The sequence below is a fragment of the Pectinophora gossypiella genome, chromosome 18, assembly GCF_024362695.1.
Source record: "Pectinophora gossypiella chromosome 18, ilPecGoss1.1, whole genome shotgun sequence".
In the NCBI taxonomy this organism is placed as follows: domain Eukaryota; kingdom Metazoa; phylum Arthropoda; class Insecta; order Lepidoptera; family Gelechiidae; genus Pectinophora; species Pectinophora gossypiella.
Window position 1 is genome coordinate 10046470 of NC_065421.1, and position 12595 is coordinate 10059064.

At 38.2% G+C, this 12595-nt stretch overlaps 1 protein-coding gene across 1 annotated transcript in view; it reads left to right on the top strand.

Annotated features, from left to right (window-relative positions):
* The first annotated feature begins 6091 nt into the window (after positions 1-6091).
* LOC126375085 (protein doublesex) overlaps positions 6092-12595 on the top strand; it is a 202500-nt gene continuing 195996 nt past the window's right edge. Inside the window, 3 exon segments of the mRNA XM_050021928.1 lie at positions 6092-6481; positions 6483-6662; positions 6664-6814. Of these exon segments, the coding sequence (XP_049877885.1) occupies positions 6092-6481; positions 6483-6662; positions 6664-6814 (721 nt within the window).

A 12595-nucleotide genomic window follows, 5' to 3' on the forward strand; every position in this document is an offset into this window, starting at 1 on the left:
AACTTAGAAAAACTTATTTTCAATCAAAACTGTCTTTTTTGAACTGGCTGCTTTTCTTTTTCGGTAATCATCCTTCAGACGAATACACTCTACGTAGCTCCAAATTTTAGCTGAATAAGAACTGTTAAAATTTAGGAACACTCAACAGTGATGCCGCCATAGTTTTTATCCTCATTCAAACAAAAATAATCCAAATATAATCCTCTCAGGGGGTGACGCCTCGACCCGAGGGTTTGCGTCCAACTGGGCACCCTCAGGCCTGTTGTCTTTTGTACCGGGGTGAGAGCCATCAACGCTCCCCATTTGTTCGGCTAAGTATTAATGCCATATGCGGCAAATCCTAAAAAATATAATTTTTGATGGTACCATTATCTAAGATTCTTCAGGCCAAGAGACTTCCTGTTTTCCGAGCACCTTTTTGGGCCGTCAAAAAGGTAAAAACAACTTAATTTACGAGTGATGTACGTAAAGTATATTCAGGCATGTAAACCATATCTATTGGTACATTATTCGTGCTATTAAATAATTCATGCGTGCATAAAACTCATTTTTTAGTACCTCGTGACAAGTTAATTGTATCTTGATTATTACTTAGCAATTAATTCGATGAAAAAAATATGTTTCCTTTTAAGTAAATTGGTTGAGTTTATTTATGTTTTCTGATTCATTCTTTCAGAATCACGTTTCACGTTGCCTATAACAGAAAGTTTGGTGAGTTGTGGGTACTTAGTTCATCTTGTTATGGATGTACCTCTGACTACCCCAATTAGGATTAGTCGTGAGCTTATGTCTCCAGAATACGAAAAGCAGATCTGCCAAGCCGGCCAAGTGCGTACGCGTAGTGTAGGGGTTCCATAGTGCCCGTGCACAATGCGCAGACGTTGGGAAGGGTTTTACTATAATTTTTTTGCACTTCATGTAAGTAATGTAATTTCAATTGAATATTGTAGCGAAATTTTTGCTGGTATCACTTTGACCGTGCGAAAACGTGGACACCCCAAGCCTGAGGGTGCCCAGTTGCACGAACCTCGCTCATAGCGTCGCCTGAGAGGAAAAATATTTGAAGAGAATTAATCGACCCTGCGGGTCGATAGCGATGAGCGCTGAATGGGGAAATCGTCGACCACGCCGCGGGTCGTATCGGGGTCCTGAAGTGTTGTGTGTCGCGAGCTGATTGGCTGCCTCTATGGCTAGCAAAATAGCAAGCAAATCTACAATTACTCACACCAAAAAAAAAGGTCGTGTCAGGCCTATATAGCTTTGTGGGTGCGTGTAAAGATGAAGTAAACGAAGTGATTATATGAACTATAGTACATATTATTAATGGATTACCTATATTCTCTTTGGGTGAAGAGATGAAGGGGAGATGACATAGGTTAACGTTGCTTCATACAATTTATGTCAATTACACAATTCATTTCATAACAGCCCGGATCTTCGACAATAATTTCACTATCCGAACTTCAGCCACCATCTCACTCCGGCCTGCTGAAGTAAGAGGCGCCTGCCCCCGCCGCAAGGACGCACCGAACATGCAAGTCAAATCCAAAAAGTTTTTGATTAATTTAACTAAATTAAAACAAAAGAGCGCAGCGTGCCATACAATATTAGCTAAAACAAAAAATATAATAAAAAAACATATATCGTCCCATTCAGTGTCACGTTTTACTGCCAGCCAGCTACTCATGGTATTGTGACATCAATTCTCTCGCAACCGACTGGACATCAATTGTAAAAGACATAATTTGAATATCATCCGAGATTCATTGTACTGGGGCATTAAAAGGAGAGAAATGCGCATACGCTGGCGTTATTACAAGGCGTTGCAAGGAGGTCGTAAAATTTGAATAAAACGTCTTTGCTAACGACCCGATAAACTTTTTTAAAACTATTATAATGTTACACGTTTGATGCGGCTATTTTAAGATAACATCAGCCTCCCAGAAGGAATAGGCAAAGGGGTGAAGTATATACAGCCACAACTCCTGTTTAAGTCCCATGTAATAAGCCAACCTATTGCTATTCATTGGGGACAAGTCCTGGAAACCACCTCTACGATCTAAACATAAATTATTAATTCAAAACCTTAAAGTCGCATATTATTATAATGGTCCAGTGGTTCAATGGTGGCTATTTTAGGTCCTGTAAAAAACTGTGCTGCAAAGAATAAAGGCCTCACCTACAATTCTTTATTGATAATACTTGTTACCTGGAGAAAAATCATCTCCCTAGCATTATCCCGTTTTTCACAAGGTCTGCTTACCTAACCGAAGGTTTGACAGGTCCGGTTTTTTTACAGAAGCTACTGCCTGTCTGACATTCCAACCCGCGAACACCAGCCCAATACAGGTTAGGTCACATACTTCCGAAAATGCATTTCTGGGGAATGTGGGTTTTCCTCACGATGTTTTCCTTCACCGCTGAGCACGTGATAATCATTTATGATCCAAACGTGCATTCGAAAACAAATTCGACAATTATTGGTTTAGGCCAGTGCTGGACTCGAACCTGTGACCTCAAAGTAAGAGGCAAGCGTTCTCCATACACACATCCACAAACCGTTCAAATAATAAGCCGTTCGTTTTAATAAGCTTTCTGCGTATTAGAGAGAAAAATAATAATAACTTATTGGAAGTGTCCGATAATTCAGTAAGTGTAAGTCAGTGATACAGGCTTAACTGACTTACACCTGACAACTGACTTACTGGACACTGTATTATGTCCACACTGCCAATACGATCTATACTTAATTTATGTACAACCGGCAGGGTTGTCAAAAGTTGATCTTATCATAAAGCCAAATTAAAACTATGAAGCTTATCGAAAATTCACACCAGTAATTATAAGTCATAAGATTTTTTTATGTGATGTTTGGGTGGGCATCGGTGTGGCTCGTATAGATTCACCAAACTGAGGGTACCGAGATATTTATCAGTGGTACCACGGCTCCGCAGAAATCGTTTCGTCACTCATTACCTTAATTCGATATACTTCACACACATAACATAAACAGCCTATATTGTCGCACTCTGAACACAGGCCTCCCCTCAATCAACAATACAATACATTGAATATATGTACAAATTATTTTATTTTTAAAATTTGTACATATAGAAGTGATACTTGTAAAGAAATTCTTTAAGGATCACTTAACGCGATGACAGCCTTTCTTAGCGAGATGAAGTGCCTCAATTTATCAACATTTCCAACTAACGATAAACTAAATTGGCTACTTGACAACCTAGTCAAATGAGATACTTTTTACGAAACGTCAAAACGAAACTTGTCTTTGGAGTTTGTATGGAAATACTGTCCTGTGACGTCATCAATAAAAGCGGTCAAACGTAGTACTCATTGTTACTTAATTCATAAATCAAATTCGAAAATAATTAGAATAGTAAAATAAGATTGATTTTTGATCATCTTAGACTGTCTCAAATTTTTACGTTAGTATTTTATAATTTATCTTTGACTCAGTCAAACACCCAATTGCTTCTATGTTTAAAGTCAATAATTACCAGGAATACAATCCCGATCTCGCGAGGCCTCGTCTAATTTTTCGGGATCAATCCCGAAGCATAATATGACAAGGTCCCATTCAAGATTGACGGGACCTGGTTGTCTGAAAATAAGATGATTTGTGGTTCAGAAATCTTCAAAACGCGCTTCTCTGATTTCCACACAATGTTTTCTTTCGCCTGGAAGTACGTGAATTTAAAGAACTTACTTATTTATGATACAAACATGATTTCGAAAAAAATCAAACTCATTGGTTTAGAGCCAGGTCCGAGATTCGAACCCGTGATTTTACCATGAAGTCACGCGTTCTCTCAACTGGCCTTTATCACGCCTTCAAGTTTAATTAGGAACCTTTTTTTGGCATGCAAATAAAAGCAGATTAAAAAATCACTTGTCAAAAGTTAAATTTGAAAAAAGAATGCTCCAAAAATGTGTGACGTTTCAACTGAGACGTATCCACTCAGACATGCGCAAAGTCGTGTTGCATTTTGCATTCATATTACACATTGACAGTTAACACGTTCCCGTACGCACGCACACCAGCGCGTTCTGCGCCGTTTGTATGCGCGCGCGCGTTGTATTACGGTTGATGCACATGCACGCGATCTCATGGAAGTGAAGAGAGTTTACTCGTGTGCAATTATTTTTAAACTTTGCTGTAGCAAAAAGGAATTTTACGCATTTTCTTGATTAACGGTTCGTGAAAAAGCATTGAACAGTTTTTTTTGTCGTGACCTTATTGTAGATTTGCCGCAGATGGCATTAACTACTTGGCCGGACACATTGAACAGTAAACTTTCCAGTCAAGTAGGTACGTAGTTAATGCAATCCGACGAATAATCTACAAGTCAAATAATATTATATTTTCAATACGTATGTAATATAGTTTTTGCGGTAACATTAAATCAATGAATTGCTGTAGGAATTGGCACCAATATGTAATGTAGTCGTGACATCATCCATATCAGAGAGAGGCATCAGTTTTCAGTACCTAATATCGATACATTAATTACCTGTATTTTGACGGCGTCTCGGTCATTGACTTTACAATTTATGCGACGAGTTAAAAATCTTTGGTTTTTGGACTAAGTTTTACAACGTAGGAAAATATAAATTAAATTACTACCAGGATATCTATAAATTAAATACTTATATATATATATATATATATATATATATATATATATAATATATATATAATATATATATATATATATATATATATATACTATATATATATATATGTAGGTATGTATTTATGTGCTGTCCTAAAAGTAAATGTTATTTCTATTTTTTTTACAAAATACACTTCTGTCGCTTGTTTTGACGTGACTTCTTATACCCATTTACCGCAAATGGCATTCATTACTTGGGCGGAAAAATAGGAAGCGTTATAGGCTCTTGTGTGTTATGTTATATCCGATGTAAATACAATAATGTATTAGTATTTTATTTTCCGATTATGAAGAACTCAAAAATACTTGTATGAAGAAACATAAATGTAGAGTAAGGAAATATCTTATTAGATTTAATATGCCTGTAGTTTACCTATTTCAGATCATCTAACATAATACATTAATCGCTTAAGGCCTTTTTTAATAAATAATACCGACTTAACAGATTTTAGATTTTTTTTAATAATATCTAACTACCTACTTACTTGCGTTTTTGTACAACTCAGTTGGCCTAAAACATTCAAAGCAGCTGATTAGACCTTTTTCTAAGAAATTATCATCAAAAATCCTTACTCTCACTAGGGGGCAGGTTAGGTTGTTGATACGGGCCCTCACAGGGCATTGTAGACTCAATAAGCACCTACACAAAATGGAGCTGACCGAGTCTCCTCTATGCAGATTCTGCTTAGGGGAAGATGAGACGCCACTACATCTGCTATGCAGCTGTGAGGCTCTCATACATAGTAGAAGCCGTACACTTGGGGGCCACATAATGGACCCCCAGGAAGTCATGGAGCTTTCTCCCAAAAAGACGTTGGATCTATTCGAACGGATCGGTCTAGAGGAGGATATTTAAATGTAGGGATTTAAGGTCACAATAGATCTGTCAAGGTCGCAGTGACCTCGCGGGCTGCATTCGGTCCGGCCCTCACAACTTTCAAATAATAAAATAATACTTACTTGCGTGGTAGAGTCATTGCCACTGCTGTAAATTTTAGGCGTTTTGTTTATTTTATGTCGTAAAATTGATTTTTATAGATGTTTTAGCTATATTATGTATTATTTTTTTATTGTAGGTTTTTTTATTGTGGGTTAACGAGGTTGGTACTCCACCTCACAACCCAATCCCACGATAGAAGAAAAGATTGTAGGTAGATAGGTAGTTTCTTTCTCTACTTCTTCACACACAAACTATCGACACTAACTAGTGTTGGTGTGACTAACTTGAGTTTATTTCAGCGCAAATTTTACTTCTAATACAGGAAGCTCATGAAACTTTCTGAAATACAGACCAGAATAAAGTAAACTTAGTAAAACAAGCGTAGATGTGATGCGACTTGTTTTTAATTACCTGTTCACGGCAGTGCTGATGTACGGGTCGGTACTTTTAGTTTAAAATGGAGGATAATTTTGTGCAAGTTCGAGAAATTGCATTGTGCACCGCAATAAATGCAGTCGGCGGCGGGCGGGGCGCGGGTGGCGGCGGCGGCGCGGTGGGGGGGCGGGGGCGCGACGGCGGCAGTGTGCGGCCGGCGCTGCGAGCAGGCAGTCGCATCGAGGATCGCGCGGCCGCGCACCGCGCAAGTCTCGCGAACACGGGCCGACAACGCGAGCGCCATGGTATCGTGGGCGCGTGGAGGCGCCGCGCCGTCGACGACTGCGAGGAGCGCTCAGAGCCGGGCGCGTCCAGCTCGGGTGTGCCACGTGCGCCTCCCAACTGCGCGCGCTGCCGCAACCACCGACTCAAGGTCGAGCTGAAGGGGCACAAGCGGTACTGCAAGTACCGGTTATTGCACGTGCGAGAAGTGCCGGCTGACGGCAGACCGGCAGCGGGTGATGGCGCTGCAGACGGCGCTGCGGCGTGCGCAGGCGCAGGACGAGGCGCGCGCGCGGGCTATCGAGTCGGGGATGCAGCCGACGGGCGCGGAGTTGGAGCGGCCGGAGCCGCCGGTGGTGAAGGCGCCGCGCATGCCCGGCCGTGCCGCCGCCTCCGCGCTCGCTGGGCTCCGCCAGCTGCGACTCCGTGCCGGGCTCCCCGGGGGTGTCCCCGTACGCACCGCCGCCGCCCTCGGTCCCGCCGCCGCCTGCCATGCCGCCGCTGCTGCCGCCGCAACAACCAGGTCAGTACCCCCACAGTGAACACTAGATAGAGTGACGTACCAACCTTTACGATATGAACGTGTGGCTATTCTAAATTGTTTTTTTAGCTAGATACGGTCAGTTCCCAAACATAAGCAATCACCTGCCCTACCGACAGTGCCCAAATAAGTCTGTAGGTGTGTTATTGTACAGTCTCTCCGAATCTCTATTTCATAATCTGATCATTGTGACAAGTTTTAAAAGGTAACCTACCAACCTTTTAAGTAGGTAAATGACTACTCAAAAGGTATATTTAAAAAGATCACAATTAAGGTCTCCAAGTGTATTCAAGCATGATACGATGTGAAACAAAAGCAAAAATAATTAAATAAGAAGTGTAGAGATTGGAGAGTATGGAATGCAGCATTTGGTGTTAAATTGATCGATTGGAACCGAAACGCAAAGGTGGGCAAACAGCGGGCAACTTAAAACGCTATCTACTTCTATGGCTGGACATGTCCGAATGACTGTGATCATTGAGCTGAAAAAATTATGAGTTAGGTAGGTACTTATAATAAATAAAATAATTACAACAAAGTTGGGTTATTTAGGTACCTATTATTTATATGACTAGGTAGGTGTTTTGTTTCTGTAAGTTACACTTCATAAACGCAAAAAATAGTTCATCAAGATTTAAAAAATCCGTAACAACAGTTGTAGTTGGGTCGGTTAGGTAGATTAGGTAACCTTTATCTTTTTCTGATCTGAAAATCTGGGATAGGTATGTTATCCCAAACTTGATAACATTTCCCACCAAGCAAAGTTGACTGGAAAAGAAAATAGAAACGACATTTTGTTTTATTTTAGTGTTTGTGTATTTAAGTAAACATTATGTTTACCAAAATGGGTCAAAGGATTAAAAATAATAAAAATCTTACAAAACTAACGTAATCTTGTAAGATTTTCATTGTTTAAAGGTTTTTTTTTTTTCTAAAATAAAATGAAATGTTTTCGCGAAAAATCAACCGATTTACAACTAAACATGTACCTACCTAGATACCTACAAGTAAATTAAAATCAGTGAACTATTCAAATCAGTGAACTGGTGTAGGTACATACCTAATTACTTCATAAGTATTCCATCACTACATCTGTCAGGAACGCCATGTTTTTTTTCCTAACAAAGCTACACGCCTGTATTCCCGAAGGGGTAGGTAGAGGTGTATAGTATCGTAGTGGTATCTTTGTTTCCTAGAAGGTTAAATTTGAACTGACTTTCATCTTTAACGAATACCTATTAATTATTCGTTATCAATAGTTATTTGTCTCTGTATTATTAATAGCTCTCAATTTATTGAATTAATTTATACAAATACCTACATAATATTCTTCATTGCATTCACACATCAGAAAAAACAATTAAACGCATACAGAAAGAAATATTCCCATTTTCCCCAGTCTTAACGGTAAAACTACTGGGAATAAAATAGTCAAAACCCGCAATACTCTTACCTTATTTTAATTTTGTTTTCGTCTGTTTAAAGTTTCATTAGGTACTAGTTGTTGTCCGCGACTTTGTTCGCGTGAAACCCTACATCAAAATATTGAAGTTTCATACACCTTTGCCACCCAGTTTACCCCATTAGGGGTTGAATTTCGTCTTAGTCAAAATCCGTTCTTAATGAGCATCTACGTCCTAAAAAGAACCCCCATGCAAAATCTGAAACTCCTAGTGCTAGTAATTTTTGAGATTTCGTGGTGAGTCAGTCAATTTTTTTTGACATGACTAATTGTAGATTTGCCGCAGATGGCATTAATACTTGACTTGACAAATGGGGAGCGCTGAAGGCTCTCACCCGGTACAACGTTAAAGACAAGAGGCCTGAGGGTACCCAGTTGGGCGAAATGAGTCAGTCAATGAGTGAGTGACAATTCTATACAAATGTATCAAGAGACACAATTCCGTATCCCCGGGAAGACAAACATCTTATCACCGATGTCTTGGTAACAAAGAATAGCATTATTATTATACAAGATTTATTATACAATATGTCCAATCCGATACACGCGTCTTAAAACATATGTTATATACACAATGATAGGATAATAATTGCATTGATAAGCAACATCTACGTAAATAAATAGAACTGATATCACTTTATATATAGAACATACATTCCTAATTGTTAATTATATTAACATTGGTGCTGATTTCAGTAGACGCCGTCTAATTTTATTTTAAGTTACACCTGTCTTTTTCTTATCCACTGAAAAAGATAAGGACGTGCTATCGACAGGCATAACTTATGGAACACACGTCAATTTAAGGCAGAAATTTAGGAAAACGCCCTAAAACATTTATATTAATAATACTACCCGAAAATGAAAAGGGACGGGTAACCGACAACCAAACAACCCTCAAAATTTTACATTAGCCAATAACCCGACAGAATTAAGTCGACATCACACGTCAAACCGGTTGAATATCGACGGGATGCCTATTTTATTCGCCCGAGTTATTCTTTCATTCACTCAATTATTTAGAAATTAACAGTTGTCAATCATCCGTCCCTTTCCTTTTTGGCGGATAAGAAAATGACGGGTATAACTTAAAATTAGGGGGTGTCTGCAGGAACCGGGGACTAGGATAAAGATAAATTATGAAATTCTGATTACTAAATAAAGACAAATCTAAAGGTGACAAAAAGCGTGTTCATTTTTCTATTAAAGTTATTTATGAATTTTAATAAAGAAAAATGTGACGTCACAAGTTGCTTTTTCATACAAACTCCATAGTAATTTCATTTTTTGACGATTAGTAAAAAGTAACTGATTTGAATAGTGTGGTTTCCACACTATTGCTTTGATTTGCCTTTTTAAACCATCTGCTTTCAGTATTATTTATGTATAAAACGAATTACATTTTGACGGGTAAGCTTTACTAATTATAATGAATATTGAACACAATAATTTATTATTTTGGCTATGAAGATAAAATTACTACAAATTAGCGAAACAAAGAATTTACGATTCTCAGTGATATTATGTTTTGAGATTGAAGACACTTGACACATAATTCAATAAACGAAAGATGCTTTCTTAAAATTGTTACGTGTAATTCTACTACTTATAACAAATCTAACTTGTTTTAATACAATTTTCTTCCCGTCAATTTTTATAAGTCGAAATTTTTTATAATATGTGTCTGTATTAATAAATATTACCCATAACATAACAGCCTATTTACCTCCCACTGCTGGATACAACCCTCCCCTCAATAAACCGGAGGGTATGCTCCACACCCCCTCCGGTTGATGGAGGAGAGGCCTGTGCCCAGCAGTGGGATGGTATATAGAGTTTATGTTTTACTAGCTTTCCGTCCGTGATTTTGTCCGAACACACTTCGACCATCGCGCGTGACACGTTTATCCGTCCCGTTTGGGGCCGATTTCCGAGATGAAAACTATCCTGTGTCCTTACCAAATTTCATCTAAATCAGTTCAGCGGTTTGAGTGTGAAAAAAGTCACTTATTCACCTTCTACTTCATCCAAGTTTCAGTGAATAAAAACGTAACCTAACAAAAAAAAAGTACGTAGTCGTTACATGAGTCACGTCAAGGGCCTTTGGCGGCTCAACAATAACCCTGACACTAGGGTTAATGTAGACAGTAACCTCATAGCCCATACGATAGAAGATAGAAGAAGAAGACTGTATAAAAGAAAGCATCTGCAATATGTCTGTCTCTCAGTCTGAACAGTGAACACGTTGGTTTTTATCTTATCTTAATAATAATAAAATAAATAATAGCAATGATGTAGAGTACCTACAGTATAATCAGTTGTAATAATTGAGGTTCAATGAGTATGCTGAGGTCTGTTGATAACATAGCAAGGGTAGCAATGGTTCATTTGTTTTCTTAAAAATACAGTCACATAACTAAAATATCCATCTAATAGGCTGATCACCCGAATGTCCGTAAGTAAGATGATCCGTGCTGCGGAATGCACTTTAAACCGTTGGCCCCGGTTACTACTTACTGATGTAAGATAGTAGTCGTTACATGAGACAAGTCAGCGGTATTGGCAGCTCAATAATAACCCTGACACCAGGGTTTGATGAGATTGATCATCCACCTCACAACTCATATGATAGAAAGAATCTTAAAATAGGCTAGTTTCCAACTAGTCAAATCAGTTACTTTTCTTCGTCTACTATCGTGTGGGTTGTGAGGTGAACTACCAAATAAAATTTATAATGAATAGTGTTATTAATAGTGTGGTGAGTTATTAGGTGAGTTACTTTTTACTAAACCTCAAAACACGAGGTATAGTAATTATACCTGTAGAATTTGTATGAAAAAGCAACCTGTGACTGTGTATTATTTTTTAAATTTCATAACTAAGTTAAAAAATAACTAGTTAAGAAAACTTTTATGAAACTTTTCTGTCTTTTTTTTGAATTTCATACTCTTTGACCTAGGAAACTACCTAATTGTGTCTAACCACTCGGAGGTAGAATCGTATTCAATCTGGTGGCATAAATCTATCTCGGCATTCTCGGCGGCCGATAAGAATGAAGGACTCTCCAGGCTACGTAAAAAAAAATATAGGTGGCGCTTTTAGATTTGATAATTGTCTATTTTCTCATTGCTTCGGTCACATCATTATTTAAAAATATATTGTAATAGCAGAGACATATAAATATAATTGTTTCTTAATATTTGGGTCAGATACGCATAGAATTGCTACATAAATATTGCTTCACTTTATTTTGATCAAAATAATAATGCGTGGAAGATGTGTTGTGTCAAAGTGTTACAACAAGGGTCGTCATTTATACCCAAAAACGTAGATAAAAGACCCACATGTCTGTTATCCATGAAATCAGAAGGTTAAACGAAGGACAATCTTTACAACGCCCTCTGTATTATTTTCGAGGAACGTAGCCTGAAATTCCCTCATTAACACATTTTTATACGCTCGAGTACATTCATAGAGTCGCATTACACCAGGGGCCTGTTTAATAAAACTTAAATTAATTGTAAATTACAACGACAATTTGATGTTCATTGCGTAGCTAATAAGAAACTGCAAAATATTCGTGATCACAAACTCCGCAATGTACATCAAATTGTCATTGTAATTTACAATTGTAAGTTTTATTAAACAGGCCCCTGGTAAGAATGTATATAACAACGTAAGGTCTCGATAATATCCCAATGCGGTAGTCAGAGGCCAGCTACAATGATAAAAGATGCTCAAGTTTGTTATCCATGAAATTAGAAGGTTAAACGAAGACAAATACAGCGCCATCTAATTTTTTTTACGGAACTTAGGCTGGAAAGTCCTTCATTGGTGCGGGGGGAGAGTTACCGTACTGACTTACACAATATTGTTTTAAGTTTACGCGGTTATTGGCCCCGATTCCTGCAGACACCGCCTAATTTTATTTTAAGTTATATCCGTCATTTTCATATCCGTCGAAAAGGAAAGGGACGGATGATTCACAGCTCTTAATTTTAGGAAGAATGAGTAAATGAATGAATAACCCAGGCGAATCAAAAGGTACGTCGCTGGTATGCAATCCGTTTGACGTGCTGTCTACTTAACTGTGTCGGGTTATTGACGGATGTAAAATTTTTAGACGTTGGTTTAGATTTGTGCTTAAAATAGACATCTGTTCCATAAATTTTATGCTTGTCGATTACCAGTCCCTTTCCTTTTCGGCGGATAGAAAATGACAGATATAACTTAAAATAAAATTAGACGGTATTTACAGGAATTAGCACCATTATCATAATTAAAACACATAATAACGGGTT